The 25,705-nt window shown below is 37.0% G+C and overlaps 1 protein-coding gene across 1 annotated transcript in view; it reads right to left on the reverse strand.

Moving 5' to 3' along the window:
- Positions 1–25,705, reverse strand: part of POLA1 (DNA polymerase alpha 1, catalytic subunit) — a 195,462-nt gene that overhangs the window by 32,846 nt on the left and 136,911 nt on the right. Inside the window, exon 36 of the mRNA XM_065677248.1 lies at positions 7,933–8,029. Coding sequence (XP_065533320.1) covers positions 7,933–8,029 — 97 coding nt within the window. The remainder of the gene's footprint in view (positions 1–7,932; positions 8,030–25,705) is intronic.

Below are 25,705 nucleotides of genomic sequence, written 5' to 3' on the forward strand. Positions count from 1 at the left end.
ATAAGTTGGCATGTATCTATATTTAAGTAGCAAAAAAAGTCCTGAAACGCAAATGAGAAGATATCCTTCACTGAAAAACAGGTGCGAAAGGAGAGTATCAACATACTCAGACTTTACAAGGGTTTTACGAGGATAAAGAAAAGAGGGGTATGACAGAACCACAGATTATTACAGGATAAGATAAAAAGGTAATTACCATGGTAAAGCCTTAGGTTGCACATTCATACATTAGGATGTCTTTCAGTTACTTGTCTGTGTGCCTCTGCTCTGACTGTAGAAACAATATTAGTAGCTCAGCACTGCACTACAAAAATTCTGTTGCATTTTGGGAGAATTCAAGTTACCTACAAGAAAGCTGGAGAGGGACTTTATACAAGGGCATGTAGTGACAGGACAAGGGGGAATGGCTTTACGCTGAAAGAGGGCAGATTTAGATCAGATATTAGGAAACAATTCTTCAGTATGAGGGTGGTAAGATACTGGAGAGAGCAGGGTGTCCAGACAAACTGTGGTTGTCCCATCCCTGTCAGTGTTCAAGGTCAGGTTGGACGGAGCTTTGGGCGAACTGGTCTAGTGGAAGGTGTCCCTGCCCATAGCAAAGGGCTTGGAACTTTATGATTTTCAAGGTAACTTCCAACCCAAACCATTCTATGGTTCATCTCACCCTCAACATTACAATATGCAATGGAAAAATCTTCATTAATAAAAATAATTTTATTAGCTGTACAATCCACAGTAAATGCACTGCTGCCATGCCACAGATTTTCCACATTGTGGATGTATCATAACGGTTTTAACTCATTATTTCCATTTATTTCATTCACAAGCAGAAGAAATAACAATAAGTAACTTCGAGAGGTGTCACAATTCGTAAGTCTGTTCAGAGAAAGGGTTATAGAAATGTAGAGTGCAATGGGGTTTATTTAGATTTTGTAGGTTTAACTAAAAGACCACATGAGCAGAAATGAAATGGAGAAAAAATTACATTTCTAATGTTAAAAATATCCAACTGGCAATAAATGAAGTTGCGATCATTATGGGAGGACAACTTAAGATTTAAAGATCAGCTGTCTATACATTACTTCAAAAGGGCAAACAAACCTAAAGTAAACACTTTTCAATAGTTTTTGCTTTCAAAAAAGTTGGCGTGATTTAAAAATACTCAAGAAATGGTGACTGAAATTAAAAAAAAAGTAAAATGTTCAGAAATCTTATTCAAAACAACACATTAAGGAAAAAATGAACATGTGCTTTTGAAGATATGCTCTAAGATTAAATTCTTGGAAATTATTATTTTACATTCTCTTCAAAACAACATGATTGGAAGACAAGGTACTTGAGAGCAAATGGACAGAAGAGCATTTGTTTGCTTGGATGTAAAGATCGCTATAGTGAACTGAAGTCAGCTCAGTGATAATGTCTGGAGATGTGACACAAACAGAAATGCTTTGTTTATTGAACTGTACTCTCTGGAAAGAGATATGCTGAGTTTCATCTGTTGCCATCTTAAAAATAAATGCACATACACATATGCGCATAGGTTATTCATATGATTTCTCCCTATCTTCCTCTGGAAAGTGCATGTAGATAACTAGATCCCTTTATTTACTGCAACAAGTTGTAGCCTGTATATTGATAAAAAAGTGGCAAACTGTTCTGATGCCAGAAGTCTCCACTTCATTACATTAGTTTCCTTCCAGCTCCATCTCACACCTGTACTCCTCCCGTTATCTGGCTGACCCTCCACACTGATCTCAGCCTAGGGATGTCTCCTTGCTCAGGCCCATCCTTTCAACTCTAATTGCAGTTTGTGTGTCTCCTTCAGTCTCACCACCATCAGAAGCATATACATTAGACAACACTGACAAGCAGCCCTGCCAACACCCCGATTACATCTTCTTTCAGAGTTACAAAAAAATTTCTGTTGAAAAAAAACCCAAACCAACAACAAAATCACTCCAACCTGCTACGTGGCACACCAAATTATGACCATACTTGGGAAAAACAGCCAGCATTGAAATGATGGGATTCACACAAATTTTCAGAGCTGAATTTTAGTTTTTTATGTCTAGATCTAACAGCCTAGAAAAGTTTAGTTTTTCCCAATATAATTTTGCACCTTAACAATACATAGAGTAAACTAGGCACTTCTGGTGCTTGCATGGAAGAGTGGAATGATTTACACACAAAACTGTGGTAAAAGTGTGAAAATACCCTCCGAATATGTGTTCTGTTTCATAAAACTACAGCCCCTCAGTACACCTTCAAAACAATTATATTTCCACAAATAAGCATATACTTCAAAGATTTAATTCTCCCTAACAAACGGTAAAACATTTAAGCATTTTTCCCAAAGTTATCTTTCTCTTATCCTCTCTGTCTTCTGCTTATCCATAAAATGGATAGTCCTAGACTTTTTGGAATCAAAGAACCATGGGCTCAATAGTTGAAAATATTCTGGGAAAGAATATACCACAGCATCTTTGCATTTTCTGTCTCTGATATACTTAAATGCCCTGTAAACATTTGTGACCTTCCCTCTCTTTGAAACAGGACAGTGGAAAGGTGGTGGCTTTCAGCCCCATTCTACAATACAGAATAGAAGGACATCCTACAACCAGGATCCTATTTCCCTAAAAGCAAATGCAGTGCCATAAACAACCTCAGTGATATTATTAACACTTTTAGAATAATGCTGCAGTCATTGTGAATAAAAAAGACTACAGCATCCTTGTCTTCTATTTGATGCCAGCAGGAGGAACTGAACTGGCATCTACTACTGGCATCTCTCTGGAGAGACATCTACGTGAGGCAGAGCAGTTGTCTTGACTTTACGTGGGCTCCATCTCTCTTTGTTTTTAAAGACGTAACTCTCTACTCCTGCTACTTCTTACTGTTCACCTAAGTAGTAATGTCTAAACAAACTCAAAACCTAGCTCTGAAAAACTAAGTGTAAGAAAGTGCTGAAAATGTTTTGAGTAAGTTGCTAGTCACAATGGAGCCTTTTTTCCTTTCCCGGTTTAAAAAATAATTCAAACCAAACAGCTCTTATGGTGTTATTGGTATCTGTAAATTAGGGGGTTTGGCGAAAGGAATACTGAAACTTAAACCGTTTTTTGACCCAATACTAACTGTGCAATAGTTTCTAATTTAGAAAGGCAGCAAAGGAATTTCAGAATTTCACTTTGTGTAGTATGACAACTAAGGACCTTGCACTGTATCACAATGTTAACATATTAAACCATATAGTCATAACAGACCTTAAACTTCCAGATGAATGGAAACATCTACTTGAAGGATAAATGCTACTATTAGTAATAGCATTAAAGACCTGTAACTAAGTAATCCAGGTATTTCTGGATGGTACAATTGACAACTAATTTCTCCAGTCAGTGAAACAGGAAAACATCATGTTTATTTTTGATATCAACTTATTTTTGATTCTTACAGGGAAAAGAGTGACCAACAACAACATGTAATGATTACAGTACATCACAAATGAAACATGAGTGAACGATGTTGTTGCAAATGCTGTAAACACGATACTGGTATAAATAACCAGAATGACAGTCTGCAAAACATGTTAATCCTTCTCCTGTATTCCACTGTAGCAGATCTGACCTACTGGTGGTTTATACACAAACTAACAAGACAAAGGGAAAAAAAAACCCCACCAAAGAACTCCCCCACAAACATGCAGAGAAGTGGAAAATAATTCAGGTTAGCTGTTGAAAGAGCCTTAGAAGATAGAGAGTTTCCATATTTAAAACCCGTATGCTAAGAGAATAGTCTAACACCCACTGTGCACAGAATAAGCTTCAGAAAGCAAAATACATCTTAAGATATAAAGAGCAGCTCTCTACAGCAGATACAGCTAAGCACCAGAAAAAACTGGCTGTAAAACTTGACAAGTTTGTAGAACCTGCACCACCAGGGGATTCAGCCTACCTTCGAGATGTAGGCTATGGTATTGATCCTCTTGCAGGAAAAGGGAGAAGCTTGGATGTCTCTCGGAACTCCGACTAATTTCACAATTATTATTTCAATGAATAGTATGGACCTTCAATATAAACAGCTGAACAAACAAAACCTGTTCCATAATTAAGGTTCTGTATTTTGAAGAGGCAAGTATAGAAAATGCAAATGAACTAGTAGAAAAATCTCAAGGTTCTGAATGACAGAAGACATTAATTCTTTCAAACTATGATGGAAAACACATTTATATCTTGAATCTGTAGCCATTGAAAATTCTTTCTTTTTAAAGAAGAGCACTCCAAGGTGAATAACACCTAAAGCTGCTGTTAAGAACAAACAGAATATACAAGAAAGAGGAACTAGTCTTTAGAAATTCAGGAAAAATGGCAATAAAAGGTAGATATGACAAAAGTCTGTGCAATTTAGGCGCAGAACAACATCCCAAAACAAAGCAAAAATCCTCCCCAAACGAAAATGAAAACAACAGTGAATAAGTATTCTAGTCACATTAAAAGTAAAGAGAAGACTGAAAATACCAAAGATGTACAAAACATACATTAAAATTTGCCACCATTTTTTATAAAAGCAAGGATGCTGATCACAGGTCAAAGACAGAATGGCTTGTGAATGATGGCATGGAAATACTTTTTTTCTTGGCTTTCAAGGGAAAATAAACACTCGCTTCATGTTATGAAGGGGAGTTGACTAAATTTCCTTTTCAGAAATAAAGCAAAATTAGCATATGAAAATTATTTCAGTCCTACAGAGTTTTACATCAAGTGTATCCAATCAGGAATATGCACTACTAGGAAACAGAACACTAGCATCTATAACATAAAAAGGTGACCAAAATAGCAATAGACAATTATTCCCAAGTTCTGCTTGTGTTTTAGAGCAATACAAAGATGTCTTCCTCTCAGAAGATATCTAAACGATGGGACAGATCTGTACATAGGTTTACCAGACTCACCTAGTTAGTCTCTTTGAAGAGAATCGAATTTAAATGGTAAACTAACAGATCTAACTTGTGTTGCCTTAACACCTTAACACCTGCTGTGGCACCAAGACTTAAATCATTGGCTGGCTGAAGAATATACAACTTTCAAATAGCTAAGAAAAAAAGAAAAATACACCATGCTGAAAGGCAAATTGTCCAAGAGAACAGAAGGTCCTAGCAGAGTTCTTCCAATTCCTTGACATTCACTCTGGAAACCAATTTTATTGAACTTTCTCTAGTTAGCGATGAGGGTCCGAGAAATATTTTCCGATTAAGGCAGAAGGTGTGAAATTATGTGAATGCAGAAGCCACTATACTACTTTTTTTTAGAGATATTAACCTTGAATAATAAAATTATAAACGAGATTAAGCAGGCCAAAATGACTGAAACCAGGAAAATTAAAGCAAACCAAAATGCCATGAACTCGAGATATGAACTCATGATTATGAAATGATGGGAGAAAAAAAAAAACCCAAATCCCTCAAATCACAAGATTTCTCTCATTACTTAACTACAAGTTAATAATATGAACAGGGCATAGGTGACTCCAAAAAACATCAGCAGAGGTACTTACAGCAAACATACAGATCCAGTGTGCAAGACACTGGATAGATACCAGCTAAAATACCATGTAATTTGTAGTTTCCCAACCTGAAAGATTAATTCAACCTAGAAAATACAGCATACAGAAATGCTAAGGGTCACGCATTAAAGACCAATTCTTCCTAAAGAAAGCCAAGAGTGTCTCTTAGTTTAAAACAAAGTAGAGATGTTACCACTGTTCCCAAAAGTATAGTAGAGAACATCAAGGAAGGGAATCAAACAAACATTTAAGGAATGGACATTAACCAGCCACAAACAAGTCAGAATGGGAAAACTGTAGAGTATTTTCAGTCATCACAGATCAAGGGTCTGAAACAGATCTTGAACAGCAGGGAAAAGGGAAGAACCACACACAGGTTTCAAAATTAAGTGCCATAAACTTTCCATCCTTAAAGATGATGTGGTCTGCCAGTAGCAGGGGATTGGATGTGATCATCCATGAAGCCCCTTGTACTCTTACGTTCTCTCATTAGGCAAGAGATCTACACGTGAAGTAATTTGGTTTCAGCTTGCAGTAGCATCCACCATATAACAATATTCCTTCAGCATATCTCCAAAATTGTATTAACCTGGAGGTCTAATTGCATCAGACTGGAGATCACACTGGTTATATAGTGTGACCTTCTTTGGATGTACAAAGACATTCTGAAATGCAAGCATCAGAATGAGTTCACCATCTTAGAGGCATTAGGAAAGGAAATGAGAGCCCCAAAAGGAAGCACAACAGGCCCAAAACAGACTGTTCATTCGAGCATTTTTTAGCTAAAAAGTTACACTACTTTGATTTTGATATTTAGAAAGACTGAGTTTTGTTTAGTCTCTTTCCAACACCCAGGAACCTATCTTGTAATGCATGGCAAGAGTAGGGAAGACGGCCACAGCAGAGCAGCTATTAGAGTAGTAGTCTCCAGCTGCAGCATGTTTTCTTTACAGACACCACCACCACTGCACAGAGGATGCAGTGGAAGTGCTCTCTGTGGACAATGCACTTCAACAAGTAGGACCCAAACACGGCTTTATCCAGAATTCCACACATTAGCCCATCTTCAGAAATCACAGAATCCCAAGGGTTGGAAGGGACCTCAAAAGATCATCTAGTCCAAACACCCTGCAAGAGCAGGGTAACCTACAGTACATCACACAGGAACTTGTCCAGGCGGGCCTTGAATATCTCCAACGTAGGAGACTCCACAACCCCCCTGGGCAACCTGTTCCAGTGCTCTGTCACTCTCACAGTAAAAAAGTTTTTCCTGATGTTCACATGGAACCTCCTATGCTCCAGTTTACACCCATTGCCCCTTGTCCTATCACTGGACATCACTGAAAAAAAACTAGCTCCATCATCCTGATACCCACCCTTTACATATTTGTAAACATTGATGAGGTCACCCCTCAGTCTCCTCTTCTCCAAGCTGAAGAGACCCAGCTCCCTCAGCCTCTCCTCGTAAGGGAGATGTTCCACTCCCTTAATCATCTTTGTGGCTCTGCGCTGGACTCTTTCAAGCAATTCCCTGTCCTTCTTGAACTGAGGGGCCCAGAACTGGGCACAATATTCCAGATGTGGCCTCACCAAGGCAGAATAGAGGGGGAGGAGAACCTCTTGTGACCTACTAACCACACCCTTTCTAATACACCCTAGGATACCATTGGCCTTTTTGGCCACAAGGGCACATTGCTGGCTCATGGTCATCCTCCTGTCCACCAGGACCCCCATGTCCCTTTCCCCTTCACTACTTTCCAGCAGGTCAACCCCCAACCTGTACTGGTAAATACTCTTCTGTCAGCTTGAAAATCACTTAGCTGCACAGAACATGTGGATCCATTACATCTTGGAAATGTTTTAGTTCAGAAATGTTATGGTAATCGAGAGAAGAAAAAAAATAATCTTCCTACATTAGCTTAATCTGTATATTTAAGAGAACTTTGCAGACAATTAGCACTACTGCTCTTCTTGTGCTATCATTTTGTCCCTGATAAAAAGTGTCTTTCAATACTAGTAGGTGAACGTTTTAATTTTGTATACATATGTTTTAATTAATCTATTTACTGAAGCTGATCCCTCCTTCAAACTTTAAGCAGAGATTTTTCTAATCGTGTAACATGCAAGAAAAGCGCTTTTCCCAAAGCTCAGTTGCTCCAAAAGAAAAAGAGAGACATACAAGATATTCTTAAAGTGGTTAACTCCAACATAACACATTCCTCTCACAGGGGATGCCTAAATTCATACTTTATTCTAGTTTGGATTTTAGATTGCAGCTTCGTAGTTCAGATTTGAAGACTACAAATAGGGAGGTCTAGTTTCTGGCATGCACATTGCTATTAAGTTACAGTTAATTAAGTAAAATTTTAAACTTACCTTTATCATCTTCAGTAATCACTTTATCCATTGCATATTCCACATCAAAAATGTATCGGTAAAAGCAGAGCTGAGTGTACAGGGCCTTTTCAGAATACTGCAATGTAAAAAGATAGTAATTAAAAACCCAACTCAAAAACACGCTTGCTGCACACATTTCTAAGTCCACTATCAAAAGGTGAATCTTCTTAGTTCCTATTTGTTATCCTAACAGTTTATTTGTTCTATTCATGTCAGATTTTAGAACTACGACTAACAGTAGTAGTTATGCTACAAAATCTCTTTACTACATTGCTACTTATCACAATTTACACCAGGCCTTTTTATGTAAATCGTACTAAACTTAAAAGTTCTCACAGAAAAATAAATTGTGTTTATCCATTCTTATAGATACATACATCATAATGATGCTTTAGCAACAAAATGTAAGTCGTAAGAATGATGGGACAAAGGAGTAACTTCAGTGCTTTAGTATATCGTACAATGCAATTATCTCAAAAAAGAAGAACTAATGTATATTTTTGATGAATACAGGTGTTTGGCTGTATTCCCTCCCTTTCCACACACACACAGCTGTGGTTACATAAATTGTGAACATGCCATTCAAATAAGAACAGGTGCATATATACCTTTAGAGCTATGCCATCACCTTGCTCTACACATCTGTGAAGGCTACTGCCTGTTTAGTAATCACACATTTAGTTTAAAAATCTGCAGGTGTGTACATGTGGAATATGTTAGATGCTCTGAATGTCAGGATGTCAAGCCTCTGTGTTATTCCTCTAGTTCAAAAGTACGTGCCTGTATGCATTTGTGTCACTGTTGCCATTCTGTGCCCTAGAAGATTGTTTGAATAGACATGAGATCCATCTTGCCCACGCTACAACTAAACCCCTCCAAGTTAGTTTGCCTGAATTTTTGTTCAATAAAACTACATTCCAGTTCCTGCTGTTTAAGATATCGAAGTACAAATATTGGCCAACAATGGTTTGAAGAGTTGTGCACTATAAAAATCCTAGTTAAGAACGAGGCAACCGTAACAGCATCAAACATGGAAGTAGTGTCAATTTGAATACATTTAGTACACGTCTGTAGGTACAAATTCTTGAAGATTTTTCTGATGCACTATAACACCAATGAAGAATGTGATTAGACCAACCTGAAACTGTGACTCAGTATACAACAAGGAACGATCCTGAAAATGCAGCGGAAGAGCAGCTGGCAAACTATTTCTGCTTACTGGAATCCTGCTTTAAACTCAGCTTTTCACTCTTCCAACCAATCAAGCCAAAGTTTGTTACTAAATTCAGCTAGTTTTACACTTCCACTGACATGTTATAAAGTATCTATAACTATTAAGCGACTCATGTTGAGATATTTGACAACTATTACTAAGGCTTAGTTATTTTTTATATATTTTAACACTGTTCTTTTTTTCCACTTCATGTGAACCTATTTTAAAAAAAGACACAGAGGCTTATTTTACTCCTTATTAGCTATTCTATGATATGCATCATCATTATACTATTATACGCCAGTTATTTTTAGTAAATCCTGATTACTGCTTCCTGAAGAAGAAAAAAGGACGACAGCGATTAAGTTATTTGTTTAGTTTTTTAGATTCAGCTGTAATTGCTGGTACACATCTCCCTGACTGCACACATGAAGCAGGTTGAATAGAACACTGAAATTACCTCCTTCATAATAGTTTGTTTTGATAATGTATTGTGTGTCGAGATGATGAGAAACAGTTGCTGTCAATTTGATTAGCCATTATATTTTTATGTTAATTGCCATTATTAGGTCCATTCTGTTTAGTGTCACCATAGAAGCCATACAATGTTAGCATAAATAACAAATTGGAGTAAATTAGGAAGATATATTTTTGCCAATTCATTTTAATTGCCCCTCAGTCCTTCCGTCGGTTAACGCAGCTGTTGACCCATAATAAGCGCTAGGTCAATATAGCTGCTTGTCAATTCAGAAATGCAAAGTGCTGTGTTGCTGGTAATGGATATACAACAACCTTTGCCAGCCAACTGAAGCAAACGAATGACAACCCACACGAAAGAATAAAGCATCAGCTATAGAGTTTAGTGACCTGATATTAGTAGGCAGGCTAATTGAAAGTCACTGCTTAAATGGATAACGAAAATACAAAAATCAGTATGTAAAAATGTATACATGCACGCATAGACACATATACACACTTTTTTTTTTTTTTACTGATAATGTGCTACTATCACCTTCCCTTTAGCTTCCTGCCACATCCTACCACTAGTAATTGGTAGAAAACAAAAGGGTTTGAAGATTTTAATGCAAATAAGTATGAATATTATAGCATACTTATGAATCCATGGGAGAGGTACCCCAAATTTAAAAGGACTTTAGGAATTACTTTATATAACCACTGCTTTTATTTCCTTATTTTCTGATCACCTGTAGGTTTAAAAGTGGGAAGAAAGTCCAATTTCTAAAACTTCAAATCCCAAGTAGTATTTTATGTTTAATGGTGATTTCTTTTTCTTTTGTGTAAAGAAAACCTGACACCCCCAACATTATGGCAAGAACTTGGACTAAATTTGTATTATCACTTATGCTTAATTTCTTTCCGTGAAAGACTGAATGATGAGTACATGAAAAAAACCCTCTATTTTGAAGTTCTTATTTGTTCCATGATGTTTGATTTCTTGATTTCATTAAGAACTGACTTCAGCAGCTAAGTCTGCTTCTTTGACAGCTTCCATTCATAGCAAGCACACATTGTTCTTTCCATGCAACCAAACACTGTTTTATTTGAAACTGCATTTAAAACAGCAGTGAAAAGATGAAGGAACCAAAGGCATATAGTTTGCATCCAGCACAGTTATTCACTCCTTTCACATAAAAATTAAGCTTCTAATATAAACATAAGAAATGTAACATTCATTGTGCTTGGCCAACAAAATATTAAAGAAACCTAAGTTGAATATGGTTGCAGAACTGAGGCCAGCTATGCATCTCCAACCTGCCTCCCCAGGAAGAATTTTTTATGAACATTGGAAAAGCAAACTTTCATGACTAAGCACAAAACTAGGGTACAAAATGCTCAGTTACGAAAAGCAAATAATCCCACTCAGCTACTACACACACCAGGGAATGCTCACTGGGAAATACATTAGGAAAGAAGACTTCACAGATGCAAAGCATTTATATTTTCAGAGTTCCTGAAGGTCAGCTGTGCCTCTACAAGTGCCCAAGTCCACTTCATTTGCCTGCAATGATTAACTTCATATTTGTCTTGTCCGTACAGCTGCTGACGCTTGAACAAGTCACTGAAGGGTACCACCATCTCTTCTTCTAAGACACACACCTAAAATCTCAGCTCCAGAGCAAGGCCCCAGCTCACTCCAGCTCTCAGGCCCAGTAAACTGTGATACGTTTTCCCACACCAGAACAAAATTTCTAGTAGGGAATGGCCTCAACTACATCACTTCCTAGCAGTGTACGCAGTAATGAGGGGATTTTGCCAGAAGAACCAGACACAGGTTTGCAACCCTTCTGGCAAGTACAGAGAACTGAATTTGGTTTTCTTAATCCTGCACAAAGACAGTGGGGCAATTGCCAGTATCAGCCTTTTTTCTTCTTTCGGAAGTGTCAAAGCTCATCTACCTGAAAGTAAGGGGACATGGGAAGATTCAGCTATTGGCAACCATCTTACTACACTAAACACAGTGCCTGAAGAGAACTTAAGAGGCACTATTTCTCACTAGCTTTTCTGTTATGGAAGGAAGGTTGGTGGCAGCTGCATTTTAGTGCTGAAATTAGAAGGCTCTCCCTCAATGCTGGCTGTTTTAGATTACATCTCAAGGAACTTCAGTTGAGATGCCTCATCCACCTCATTCTCCTTCATCCTGTTAACAGAGTGCCTGAGTGGCTTAACATAACAACCTTTAAAATCCATTTAGTAGCTAAGGGCAATATGAAGACCTAGAGAATCCAGGTAAGAAAGGTCTGAGGAAAGGAAAAGGGCAAAAATAAACAGAAGGAAAAGCTGATGGAAATTCACATCAGCAAGGTAGCAGAAGACTGAACTAATGATTCTATTTCTGATGTTTTACTTACCTAGATATAGTGCAATTCTATTAAAAACACCTTTTAAGTCTCCTGAAAGTATACATTTGAACAGGCCAGGAAACTAAACACCCTACTTGAGACTGATTTCCTTTGAACTATTCTGAGTTCCTGTATTAACTGAAGTAATACGTGATGGTCAGTGCTTTTTTAATGCTTTTCAGATTACTCATATTCCTCTACAGTACTTGAAGTCTTTTATTTACTCTTTGGCATCTCCTAAATTCCTATAGCTCTCTACAGTCCCACCACTCTCATGATCCCTTAAATCTTTTCTGCATCCTCTTTTTTTTTCCTGCCCTTCTGCTTTCTTCTGCACTTGACTCTCTTCCACTTCAAGCCCACTCTTTGGTGGTGTTATTTTGTATTCTTTCTCATTTACTCTTTTCTGTTGTGTCACCTATGGCTTTATGGATGACGAAGTCAACAAGAAATTAAAAAAACCCCACAAAAGCCTTCCCCTCCTAGTTTGCTAACTCTGTTAGACTGCTTTGCAAAGGAGATAATTTCCACAGGCTACAGAAGTTATTTGTATTACTTCAATTAATTATAATACAAAACAGTGGCACCACTTCATTAATCAGCTGCTTGAGAGAGTTACTTTTGTGAAAAGCCTTTTTGGTAATTTGATTAGAAAGAACAGTGGCTCTTACTACTGTGATATGATTCAGCATGTCCATCAAAGGAATCCTTTAGAACTATTTCTTAATACTTTAAAAACAGGAAAGAAAGAGGAGGAAATAGAAGCCTCTTGGCAGAAAAATGTGTCTCAGAGAATCTCTGAAGGCTTAGAAGTAACAGAGCAAAGCGTACAGGAAATACTTCAGTGCTTTGAGAGGCATTTCCTCCCCTCCCCCCCTTAGAAAGATGCAGTAATTAAAACCTAATTATTATCTTCATTTTAAACAAAACCTAAAGTGAATACCAATTAATAACAACATACTAATGAGCATCTGCTGTGATGAAATTGAATATGAATGTGCTGCAAATTTCGGGTAATTTATTTTTTCGGGGAAGTGCCACTGGTCTCAATCTACTGCTGGAAGATTGTATAGACTGTACACATTTTCCATCGTGTCTCTTATGTGCAGCAATTTCTATTTCCAAAAAAAGGGCATAGCTCAGCTTTGTGGATGTTTATGTATACAAATGCTATCCACACTACAATGATTTCAAGGCAATAACCTGAAGCGTAAGACCATGTTTTACACGCCTCACATATTCTTTTGTAAAACGAGGGCAGTCACATCACACCAGGTTCACACAGCCCCTGCCCACCATCACATTCTGAAGGCGGACACTCCTGCACAAAGAGAGCTCATGAGGTGTGAATTAATGTTACATTACAAACTCATAACACATATGCCCTTCACCTCATGCCAGTGCTGATGTATACTGAAGTCTGGTCTCCTTATGCATCACAATACCTAGTTAAAACACAGTGGTCGTCTGTGTCGAATAGGCTGAAATAAACTGTGCATCTAAAATAACTACTTCACATAAAACACAAAAGGTGAAATAAAAGTACATCTAAACTGCAGCCCTTATGCTTTAGCACACAGATATTGAAAACCTGCACCCAACTATGCAGGGGTGAGTGTGACTTCCTTCTCCACTTCCTCAATCAATACTGTTTTTTTAAGCAATTATGACTCGCAGAGTTCATTAAAGAAGTAAAATGAAACCGAAACAGGTATGGCAGGATTTGGATATGATGAAATTTTCCCTATTACTTTTGTTAACATGGACTGTATGATCAAGGAAGAGGTTCTTCTGTATACATGCAGGGGTCAATGTAAAAAAACCCCAAACAAAAAAAAACCCTCCAAAAGCACAGCATAAGACTCAATATTCTTGTACATTAAGTAACTGAAATGACAAGAACTTTTGCTGGTTTAAGTCCTGTTTAGCAATTAGTGAAACCATTACAGAGTATTTAATTATGAAAACCAACTGTGGACTGCAGTGTCAGCAGAATGCCAGAACAGAGAATTGGGGGAGGAACTGGGTGAAGAACAGATGACAATACCTGCTGACAAGAACACTGGACTGAATGAAGAGGTTGAGAGAATACCTCCAGGGTGAATTCTTGCAATATTGTTATTAACCATTTTCATTAAGAAACCCTGGAGAAAAAGTATCTGGCTATTATCAAGATTTACGAGGCATAAATATGGCAAAATAGAAAGGGAAGGAAATTTAATAAGCAAAATATATTCTTATATATAAAGAAATACAACCACATATAAATAAATAGAAAGGCCACAACAAAGCAGCTAAATGAATTCTCTAGAACTGGGAAGTCCCAAGATGGAATTGTTCTTCTATGAGGATTCCTAAGATGATGCCTCAAGGCACATGGCACAGACACAAGGTGATCTGCAAGTGCCGGCAGACTGGGCATTACTCAACCTATAGAGGTCTGGAGGAATGAAGGGATGAAGCTGTTGAACCACTCATGGTGGTGGATCACCTCTACTTAAAGCTGGCAGAGTAGGCAGACATGATATAAATCTTGTTCTTCCTTAGAGGTACGTTGTTTTTCAAACAGAAAAGCTGAGTGTCATCTCTGCTTAACATCAGTCTCTCATTTGAATATGTATGCAATCCTCTCCCCTATTCCTGGTCTTACATGTGCTCTACTGCTCATCTGAGCATGTGGCAAACCAAATTCAACTTGCTAATCCAGCAAAAATACTCACCTCTTTTCTAATCTGTCAGAAAACTAACCCTTCAAATCTAATTACCTCCCTCTGTGGTCAACAGCTGACACAAGGCAAAGCAGCAAACCGCATGGTAGCTGATGTGAACATGCCAGACTAGCTACTGCTAGCAAGGGAATACAGTATGTACCCCTGCTTTTAGTTTGGGGTTTAAGCTCTGCCTTGCACCCAGTACTCAAGCAAAGAAGTGGTGAATGCTCCATCCCTGCAAGTGTTCAAGTCCCGGTTAGACAGAGCCTTGGGCGACATGTCTACTGTGAGGTGTCCCTGACCATGGCAGGGAGGTTGGAATTAGATGTTCTTAAGGTCATTTCCAACCCTAACCATTCTATGATTGTATGATTTGAGCAGTGAAGTAAGACCTAGCAGTGAGAACACAAGTCTTTACTAAGAAGTACTCTTTTTTGGGGTGGAGGAATCACTTTCCTCACATCCTCGCAGTATATGTCATTGTAAAGTGCTCTTTATTCTAAAATTTTCAGCATTGAGGTGTTTATGACTAATTTTTGATATTACTAATATTTAATATAGTTATACAAGGGACAAGCACTTGAAGCTTGTGACTGAGTCTTGAACAAGACCAGACACTATCTGCTCTGAGGTACCTTTTTCCTAAGAATATTATAACAGCAACCAATAACTATACAGAAATTAGCTTTGAATATGCTATATGTATCTATGTGCATGTGCATGTATGCACACGTCTATGTACTGCATGTATGTCTGCAGATATATATGAACACAATTTAGTAGAAACACAACAGCAAACAATAAATATAAGTTTTAAAATAAAAATATCAGTATTTTATATAAACAATGTTCCAGAGTCTTTCATGCAGAAAGTTTATTAAATTGCTAAACAGCAGATTAACTCCCATAGTAGGAAATGTCATCAAGGTGGTCCCTTTGGTCAGTTCTTCCCTGCTAAACAAAACAGGGTTGATTAGTAAGCTCAAGCATTGAAATATTACTGCCTGTATTACTAAACTTTTAACATTTCCTCACTGAATTTTAAGCCATGACAACCAACTCTCTAAGACAATGATGGGGCATGGCTCAGGAGATGATATACCTGGGCTGTTCACACTGGCATATGAATTCAAAGACCTGTAATCCTAGGTTTCTGGTCAAAGGATACTTGACACTGGTACTTACAGCAACAGGAAAAAAGTGTTTGGATAAAACCAAGTCTTGTACAATTTACGATTATGCATTCTAAATCAGGTAAATGAAATATATTTTAAAATTATAATTTAATCTGCAATCTGCCTCATGGATTTGCAGATGTTCTAGAATATTCATGTTCTCCCTCTGAAAGCAGTATCACTGTATAACTGAGTAATTTGCAGGCTAACTAGTCTGGAGCCTACACTGATGTACTTTAGGATGGGGATTGTACAAAAATTCTCAAAACTATCACCTACAGCAGAAAGGTTAAGATTTAAGGTTTTTCACATAAAATCAAACAAATGAGCTTTACTGGACAGCTGACCAATAACAGACAGTACTCTGAAACTGGACTTACCCAGCAGCACTACAAAATCGTATCTGCCCAAATGCATTGAATGTTACTTTGGTGAAGCACCAGCATGATACCAAAATCAACCGTATTTTAAGAGCCATGATCAAGAATATTTGCACACTTCAAATAAATTGTAGCTTGAATTAAGCAGTGTATATATATATATATACACTCTTAAAACATACCCTCTTCTTGGTGTACAAGACAATCTAACAAAAAAAAACAACACAACCCTATATTTACATTTTTAAGGAAAAAAAAAAAAATCAAGCACTTTCAAAGTCACTTATTTCTGAATTACATGACCCTTAGCAATCTGGGGTAAGAAGCAGTTAACAGAAAAATCTTGGTGAAACAAGATTAAAATTGAAAACCACCTCTGTAAAGCAAAGCTGTCATTCTGCTCTAAAGTACCATAGCCAAATGGTTCCCCAGGCATTTTAAGTGTTACGGAACAAGCTAGTATAGCTCCAGACCTTTGCCTGATTCTGGAGAACTGATGGATCTACTCACCGAGTGAAAAGCATTCATGACAGTCAACTATAAGTCATCTTCTTACTTGCAACAGAAAAAATAAGCACACACATAGGATCTCTCATCACTGAACAGAACTCTTTTATCTTCTAGGCAATTTCATGTACTTCCATAAAAATTTCTAAAATGATGATGTTCTTTGTAACAAACAGAAACTGTAAATATCCAGGAAACACCTTACAAAAAGATGTGTTACTACAAAAAAAATATGTTACTACCACTGAAAGAATCAGTTAGGATCCTACAGCTGAAATCTGCATACAGAATCCCTACCCTCACTCATGGAGAACTGTTCCTAATGAAGAATTCATACCGTATTTCTCAGGAGCCAAATTTTTCTCAGCTGGAAACCCAGTAAACCAAATGGGGCTCAACCATGAAGAATATATGAAGCCACCTTACTAAGAGTAAATTCTGCTTGCAGGGAAAGAATCTGTATAAGGTAGCTCCTAGACTAGAACCACAAATCAACCACCTATCAGCTGCAGTCCTTTTTCATGACAGAGAGAGGATGTTACTAGAGGCCTGTGGCTACTAGAGGTATCATAGAGAATGCTGTTGGCTGCCTTTTTACCATTTCATGCCATCTTCTGACATGTTCAACAATGCTTGTGCATTACCAAGGATGACCAAAAGGTTACTCATTTGATGAGGCACATTTTGAGTCTTCTGCCTGCTTGTGAAAACAGATGTGATGTTCAGATGCAGGGTGCTACGTATAACATGAATAATATATATGAAAGAACATATATATTACATAAATATAACATATATATAAAATATATAATGGAAAAAGTTGACAGAACAAGTCCCGTTCTCCCAGTGAACACTGTAGTAGAGGTAACATGCTTCAATTTGGAAGTAAGATATTTTCCTTTACATAAATGATTTTAATCTAGCTCTGTATTTGCAACCTTGATTTTTATTTACTTTAGAAATAAAATTTTTCCCACTGATTGATACACTTTACACAAACATTTGGCACTTGTCAGCTATCCAGAAGCATGCACTATAAAAGTGCAATCTGTGTAAGCAACTTGGCTTATACATATTTATTTAAATTATAATTTGTTAAGAAAAGAGTAACATTGCTTTCTTTTCTGCAAAATAATTTACTAATATTTGTGAAAGCTTTTTTTAACTGAATCTTGATTATCATTCAGCAAGCACAAGTACAGCATTTAAAAACTGGTTTATTAGTAAATAAACAACACTATAAATAAGCTAGACACAGAAGCAAGAAAGCTTATCTAAATATATTTTAGATGTAAAAGTGTGCATGTGAAAACAAAAAAAGAAGTATCACAGAGAGGGAACTAAACATGCTGCTTTGGATTACCATATTCCTGTTTCTCAAGACTTCAGGACTCATTCCCTCAATTCTAGGTTCTAGCAAGAGAGCAAAAAGTTTGAAAAGCTAGGTTTTCACCTTCAACTCCTAGTTTCTCAGTTTTTACAAAATTATTGTTTGAGCTCAAGCAGTTAAATAATGCATAGCAAGGAAGATACCTGCTGCAGAGGACACTTGTGTAAAGCAAATCTGGCATTTCACTAAATTCTAAAGACTTGGAGTCAGTGTTCCCTCTCTTGTTGATCTTGATTTTTTTTTTTTTTTCAATTAAGACAAAAAGAAAACTAGGCTGAGACTGAAAATGCTTCAGCATCGTGCTCCCTGAAACGTTTTATTATTAAAATATCAGAATTGTTAGAGATTGACTGAAGCCCCTATCTCTATGGTACCAATAATATAAACAAACAACTCCTGAAGCTTCTCAGACTATGCAAGATTAACGCTTCAGCTGGAAAAACATACAGACCTTCAATGCAGTTTACTTAATCCACTTTACTTACTCTGGAACCAGGATGTACACAGGTGACTCCTCTGTTAAAATAAGATAGATCTTTCTTCTCCTGTTTTGGTTAGATACACTAACCAAACAACAAGCTACAGTAGCACCTATGTACCTGTAGCAGAGTTTATGATCAGCTTTATCAATGCAAGTCCTCATCTCATGTCTCTAAACAGCTCTCTCAGACTTCAGCAGAATGTCTCTCTACTAAATGCTAAAGAAAAGTCATGTTATGCTGATGATGAAACAAAGGAGAGCATTTTTTATGTGGGTGACACCAAAACGGTAAGATCAGTTGTGAACAAAGGCAGACCTCAGCGACTTATAAGGCAACTTTATCTGCTACTCTGGGTTGAAATCAATGGCACTTTAGGTACCAGACACAACTACAGTAACTCATTATGCTGCCATCTGCTCCTTCCACAAACAGTCAATATTACACAGGATTTATCCCCATATGCTTTTCTTTCTGGGCAAAACATGGGTTATTTTAGATTTCTTTCTCCATAACTCAGAATGGATTCTTGATCACTGAAAGTGCATTGGCAGTGTGTACACTGATTTTGATGCATTTTATTTTTGAATGCCGTCTTCTCTATATATTCCTCTAGCATCGTCTACCAGTCTAACAGCATTCTGTGACACAGGTTTCATCAGATGATGCATATTTAAAATTGTTACTGATGTCAATTTTGGAGATCACTTTGGAAAAACCCCAGAGATTCTGTTCTGCATCCTTCACATGGGAAGAACATGGGATGTTCTGCATCCTCCAAATAGGAAGAGAGAAAAGCACCAACCCGGAGACTATCCACAAAGAAAAGGAATTAGTCCACTTAAGAACAGGCAAAGATTTAAAACTTCAGGTTTTGATTTTGTCAGCTGCTCTGATGAGTGAGGTCAATAGTGTGTGTGTACATTCCAGGAGAAAAAGTGTGGGTCAACTAGCACACACACCTCCCCCCCCCCCAGTGAATTTTCATTCAAAAGGTGCTAAATAAAGGTCAGAAAAAAGTATACAAAAGCTTGAAGGATTATTCTGAAGATTCTCAAAATCTTCAGTAATTGTTCAAACAAGTTGTATCTGAGATCCTAAAGCAACTTAGTAACACACGAAAAAGTAAATACACCAATTAAAAAAAGATCTTCTGATAACATGATGTGAATTATTTAAATAACCTATTCATTTTCATGGGACTACCCAAAACATGCAACTAAACTGTAATGAATTTAATAGTTGTGACACAGACAGCTCTATAGCTCATTAATAACTGTAATCTATATAGTCCTTTTATTGTCATAGTTTATTGTTTCTAGCATGGATGTAAGGGACTGTGTTATCTCCCACAGACGGTTCCCATGTAACAATTAAATAAAAGAAAACCAGAAATGCCCATCACCCTGATTTACTGTAACTAGACCCTCATAATATCAGCAGTTGAGCTTTCTACATATAGTTCATTAATGTTAATGATTCTGTGTGCAATCATCACAGCTCTGGAAATGATCAATTGGCAACTTGACATGGGGTGGGGATAGAGCACAAGAACGAATCTGCCAGTTTTACAGTTCCCTGCTTATTATTTGAATGGTGTCTCCTTGTTTCTCACAAGTGCAAGAAGTCCAAGCTGATTATTATTAACTGGGTTATTGTCACAAAAATTAAACTATGAAGTTACTATTAAAATCCTTCCTGCACAGTCAGTTATCCTAACCTCAGATATTTACATGAAGACCCAAGAGATAAATTGAAAAAAAAAAAATAAAAAAAAATATATATATATATATGAAGAATAGATACTTCCAAGCAAAGCATCCCCACTGAATGAAAACTGTTTGTCAGCAAACTATTAAAAAAACCCCAACATTGTATTTTTAAGCATATAGACTGCCTTGAACAATCATCTTCAATGAATTAAATCTTAATGTTTCCACACTGAAAGAGACTGGTAACAATAACTGACTTCTCTAATGGGAAACCCTTTCAAAGTAGTTATTTTTACATGTAGCTGGAAGAAATATTGGTTTAAATAAAAATAACAGGTTTCTTGCTGCTGGAGAAAAGCACAAGGTGTTGAACCACAGTAGCAATCTATGCAATAATTAGCTATGATTCAAAGAGCTCCTGCTATAAAGTAAGCAAAATGGTAAAATTTTTTCATCATGGAGAGTATTCCCTGGCAAATTATGGCTCTGACTGAGATGAGAGAAACCCCAGACACCAAGAACTCTGCTGAAACCAAAACATGAATTGGTACACACTCACAAACATGACAAAAAGTGATCTTTCCATTGTTCCATTCTTTAGCTGAAAAGGAGCTGTTGGTATTTAATCATTAGACAAGGACAAAGAAGAACTGTTTTCCACCTGTTTCTGCAGAGAGCTGCACACCATTAAGTGAATGTTTAGGGCTTCTGGTAACTTCATCTCCACTTCTGTAAAGTTAGGGCATCTGCAAACAATGTTGTGTTAAAAAAGTACTAAAGCAGTGAGGTACTAAATATTCTAGCATCATCTATTCAAGAGAAAAATCTCAGGGGCTAGAATTGAGTGTGCTTTTTTTGGCCTTGGATGTACAGTTCTATCTGGGCAGAACTATCTGGTTGTATTAGGAGTTTTGAATGCTCACATTCAACAAGTGAATAAATTGTAAATTTAACCTTTCAAACCTTACAACAAACTCTTAAAAATAATACAGACAGACAAATTGCATACTGCTTCTTTGCCCTGTCCCCAAAACACTAAAACAGGTCAGGTCATTTCTTTAAAAATTAGGTATGTTATTAAAAAAATTATTTTACCAAATACAATGGAAAAGACAGAAAGTAATCTGTAAGGTTCCAAACAGGCAAAGCAACAGGTCTCACAGACAGAACTCTGTAGGAAGCTCAGAAGCACTAAGTGACAGCAAGCCTCACAAGAAAACCACCTATCTACTTTGCCTCATTTCTAAGTATAATCTGGAGGGTAAACTGGAAAAGGAATGTGGTACAGTTATTAATAGTACAAGTACCTCCAAGTACAAGGGATATTTTGTCTCCAAGACAGAAGAAAAGCAGCTGGTTGTGACAGGAAGACGTGGAAAACCTCTCTTAACAGTGATCTGCTGGTAAGAGCAACATTTTGTTCCTTTCAGTTTGAATAAACTCACTTTTAAAAGAATGTTCTCACTTTTCTCTCAGAGTAGTAGTCTAACAATTTATAACTGGTAGCTTTTCATTAGAAAGATATTTAACTTCTCTGATGATAGCACAAAAATTTTCCTGAGAAGTTCAATGTCATCTGATATGAAACCGGATTAGATGCTTCAAAGACTGGATTTGGTGCCTCCAAAGGAAGTTAAAATTTTTATCAATTAATACAACGTTTACTGTTATGAGCTAGAGATGCCTAAATGTATAATGATACAAGATAAATGTTCTTAACATGAACAAATAACCCTACAAGTTAAGAATTCAGAAAAATCTCCTTCATTTCTAGTGAGCAGACAGAATATATGGATACTGCAGTTTAAAGCTATGAACATTCAAGCTATGCACTCATGTATGTTTTCAAAGGTGGGAATACATTTAGCAGACAAATTGAGAAAGAAAAAAGAGTATGGCCTCCGAGTGCAGAAAAGCAAGGAACTTCCTCTCAAGACTTCCTCCCCTCTTCTGTATGCCAGGAAACAGCAGGAAAGAAGGAAACAGAATTTCTGTCATGGGACAGACAATTCTGGAACTTTTCAGCTAGAACTAGTGACATTTGAACTTGAATTTTAGCTTGATGATCCTGATCATGGTGCAATGCTTGCAAATACATTTGATCAAACTGGACAAGCCAGGTAAAACTGTGGTACTGCTCTCAAAAAATACTAGTTTCTATTCAAAGAGGTGAACTTCACCAGATCACAACATCCATAATAAAAGGATATGCTGTCTACTGAAATTCTAGTCAAAATGAAAAACTGTAGACTTTGTCCTATATTGCCAGAATTGGCATTAGAATAAGTATTACCACCATTTACTTACACACCCATAAAAAGTAGCCCAATCAGAACAGAATGCATGTTATTTTTTCTAGTAACTTTAGAAAATAACTGCAAAGACTCCCTTCTCGGCCTCCTATAAATAACTTTACTGTGCCTACAACCTCCGCTAAGCAAATTTCATCCTCTTCCTGAGGAACTACATTATTTTTCATCAGACATCGAACAGACCCATCTTGAAACTGCACAATGATGTCTCTGCATCGAGCCTTTTCTTGAATATACGATTTTAGATACCACCCAAATCTATCTTATAAAGTATAAAAGTAAAGAAGCTAGGTTCCAGTAACCAAAAAACAAAGCAGCTAAGCAGACTGCTTGTCATGATACATAGCTTAGAGAAATTCAGAACAGATCCAACAAATCTAAACCATTAGTAGGCATGATGCTTGCTCTTCTTGGAGCAACTTCCCAATGCTTCTTAGGGGTTGATGCTATAGCAAGGACCCACTAGTGAACTTGTGCTACTGCCATCACAGTACTCCTGTACCCTTTGAACAACAGAGGATTAAGAGATACTGGTAATCAGATTTCTTAAAATCTAACAAAATATAAGCAGTTTTGGCCATTCCATCCTCAAATGCGCCTCGTACCCTTCCCCCATTAAAAAAAGTCCCTTGCGTAGGCTGTATAAAAACCTTGTAGGAAGCTAAGCATAATAAATCAATAAATCTTACAGTGAACATAAATCATGCAAAATTGAGACATTTACTTTGTTAAGCCAGTAAGGTTTTATTTCTGGGACTTAAAAGACAGCAAAACCAAAAAAGGAACCTGAAATTTAGGACTAGGGAAAGTACTCACACATTCATACAAAATGTCAATCATGTAATCTTAAATAAGAATGAAAAAAAATTACCTTATCCTTTACAGTACCATGTATCACCCCAGTGCCCAAATTACAGCAAATAAAAAGATGAACAAGTAAGAGGACATTCCATCTGAGTAGAAAAGGAACAGACTGCCCAGAGGAACTGATCAGAGGATTTAGTAAGAGTATATAGAAAAAGTTATAGGAAAAATGTATCTCTCAAAAGTTTGTGGCCTAGGAAAAACTGGATTGGCTTATTAGCCATCTTTCTAAGCTAGACAGGATGACAAAAACACCCAATGAAAAATTCTTACTGCAAAATACAGTATCAATAATAATTGTTATTATTTTATAATCTTGTAATTTTTCTTTAAAAATATTATTTTAACATTGTTATTCTTAAATCTTATATACTTTGTGTGCAGTGTGGCACAGCAAGACAATTGATTTCCAGAGGTATGGCACCCCTGACACATAAACAGAAGCTGGCTTCATGAAGATGCTAGGTCCACAACACACACCAAGGTAGCTAAATATATGCCCGAATCAAAAGCTACAAGGGAATTCCTCAGAAATACTAACACCTGCCTTCTGCTTTCCGCAAGGAAACTCTTTAGGATTTTTAATCTTCCTTATAAATCCAAAAGTCTTGCCAAGAAGGGTACATACATGTCAAGTTCAATACAGACGAATACAGCCAGCTGGGAAAGTTTAGCATTTCCCTCAGTCTTACATCTTTTTCAAAGACACATTTTTCTTCATTGTCTTTTCATTACAACCTTTCATCTTTTATACACCAAATTCATATATCCCACTCAATTTTATTTTCACTCCACTGTACAAGTCTGCAATGGAAATTTGTTGAAAGGATGTAATTTTTAATATGTTTCTTCACAAGGCTTTAAGATTATATTATCTACGTTAGGTTACCAATAATTTTTTTTGTAAGGTGTTGCATTAGATTTCTTCAGTCAAGAACCATCAGTTCTCTTATTAAAGTTTATAAAAGTACAAGGGCACACTGCAAGTTCAAAATTATTCTGGGGGGCAAAAAACTGGGGGAGGTGTGGATTAAAAAAAAAAAAAAAAAGAATTTGTAGCCAACAATTAATAACGTTGTACATATAGTACAGCAAACCAGAGCAGCTGTCTCAAGCAGAGAATTCATTTTTATCATAGCTAGCTCATTTGGAGCTTCTACATATTCCTGCAACTGGGAAGAGGAATGAGGCTGAAAGCTGACTGGAAGACATAAATTAGGTTAGATAACAACAACCTTGTGTGGCAGCAGGAAAGCAGCCAAACCTCATACTATTTGTTATCCATGCCAACAGACTGTTTTGTTAGGTGAGGATTTTTTAAGTAGTTTTCACCAAAGGGAAGAACATGCTAGCCTTCCCATCCTTAATCATGCAGTACTCCTCTATATTGTGCGACAGCTGGAACCTCTGAGTTGTCTTAACAAAATCACCCATGCAAAAACGTAGCCAGCAGGATCAGGGCATTGATGAACAATAAAATAAAAATCTGAGAAAACGGCAATATTTTCTTATCCATGTGGAAAGCATTCTTCACCATTTCTGCTACCTCGGTATTCAGAAGCACGATATTCAACAAATAATGCAGATCGTGAAAGCAGAGTAACCAAATGCATATACGCCTCTTCAAGCACGAAGCTCAACTACTTCTGTCAATCCATCCAGCTCACAAACAGCAGACTTTCATGTTCTACATGAGCTAACCCAAGGAGCAGAAAAGCATTTTCCCTAAATATCTCATCACAAGGTATTCAGAAACCTTAAAAGTAGTTGTTGCAGGGCTCTGCAAAGTCTCAAAAAAGACTTTTAAGGTTTATGAGACAGGACATTAATATTTCAGTTTTGTCCAGCACCAGGTGATTGAACAAGATAACCTTTCAGATCAAATTATGCTGAAGATTTCACGTAGCACCATAACACTCTCAGCGTAACCTGTTCAAAACCTTTTCATAAAGAAAGACTGAAAAATACCTATCTCAGGATGAAATCTGTTATCAATTATCATTTAGGTCCTAGAACACAGCTTTAACAAACATTATTACATAGCTTCCATAACTTTCCCCACTTTCTTGCACTCTAGAAGGGAATCTCATTAACTGTGCCATCAAAATATAAAGAAATCCGAAATGGTGGTGAGTAAACTCCACACTT

Source organism: Lathamus discolor, chromosome 4, assembly GCF_037157495.1.
Source record: "Lathamus discolor isolate bLatDis1 chromosome 4, bLatDis1.hap1, whole genome shotgun sequence".
Lineage (NCBI taxonomy): Eukaryota > Metazoa > Chordata > Aves > Psittaciformes > Psittacidae > Lathamus > Lathamus discolor.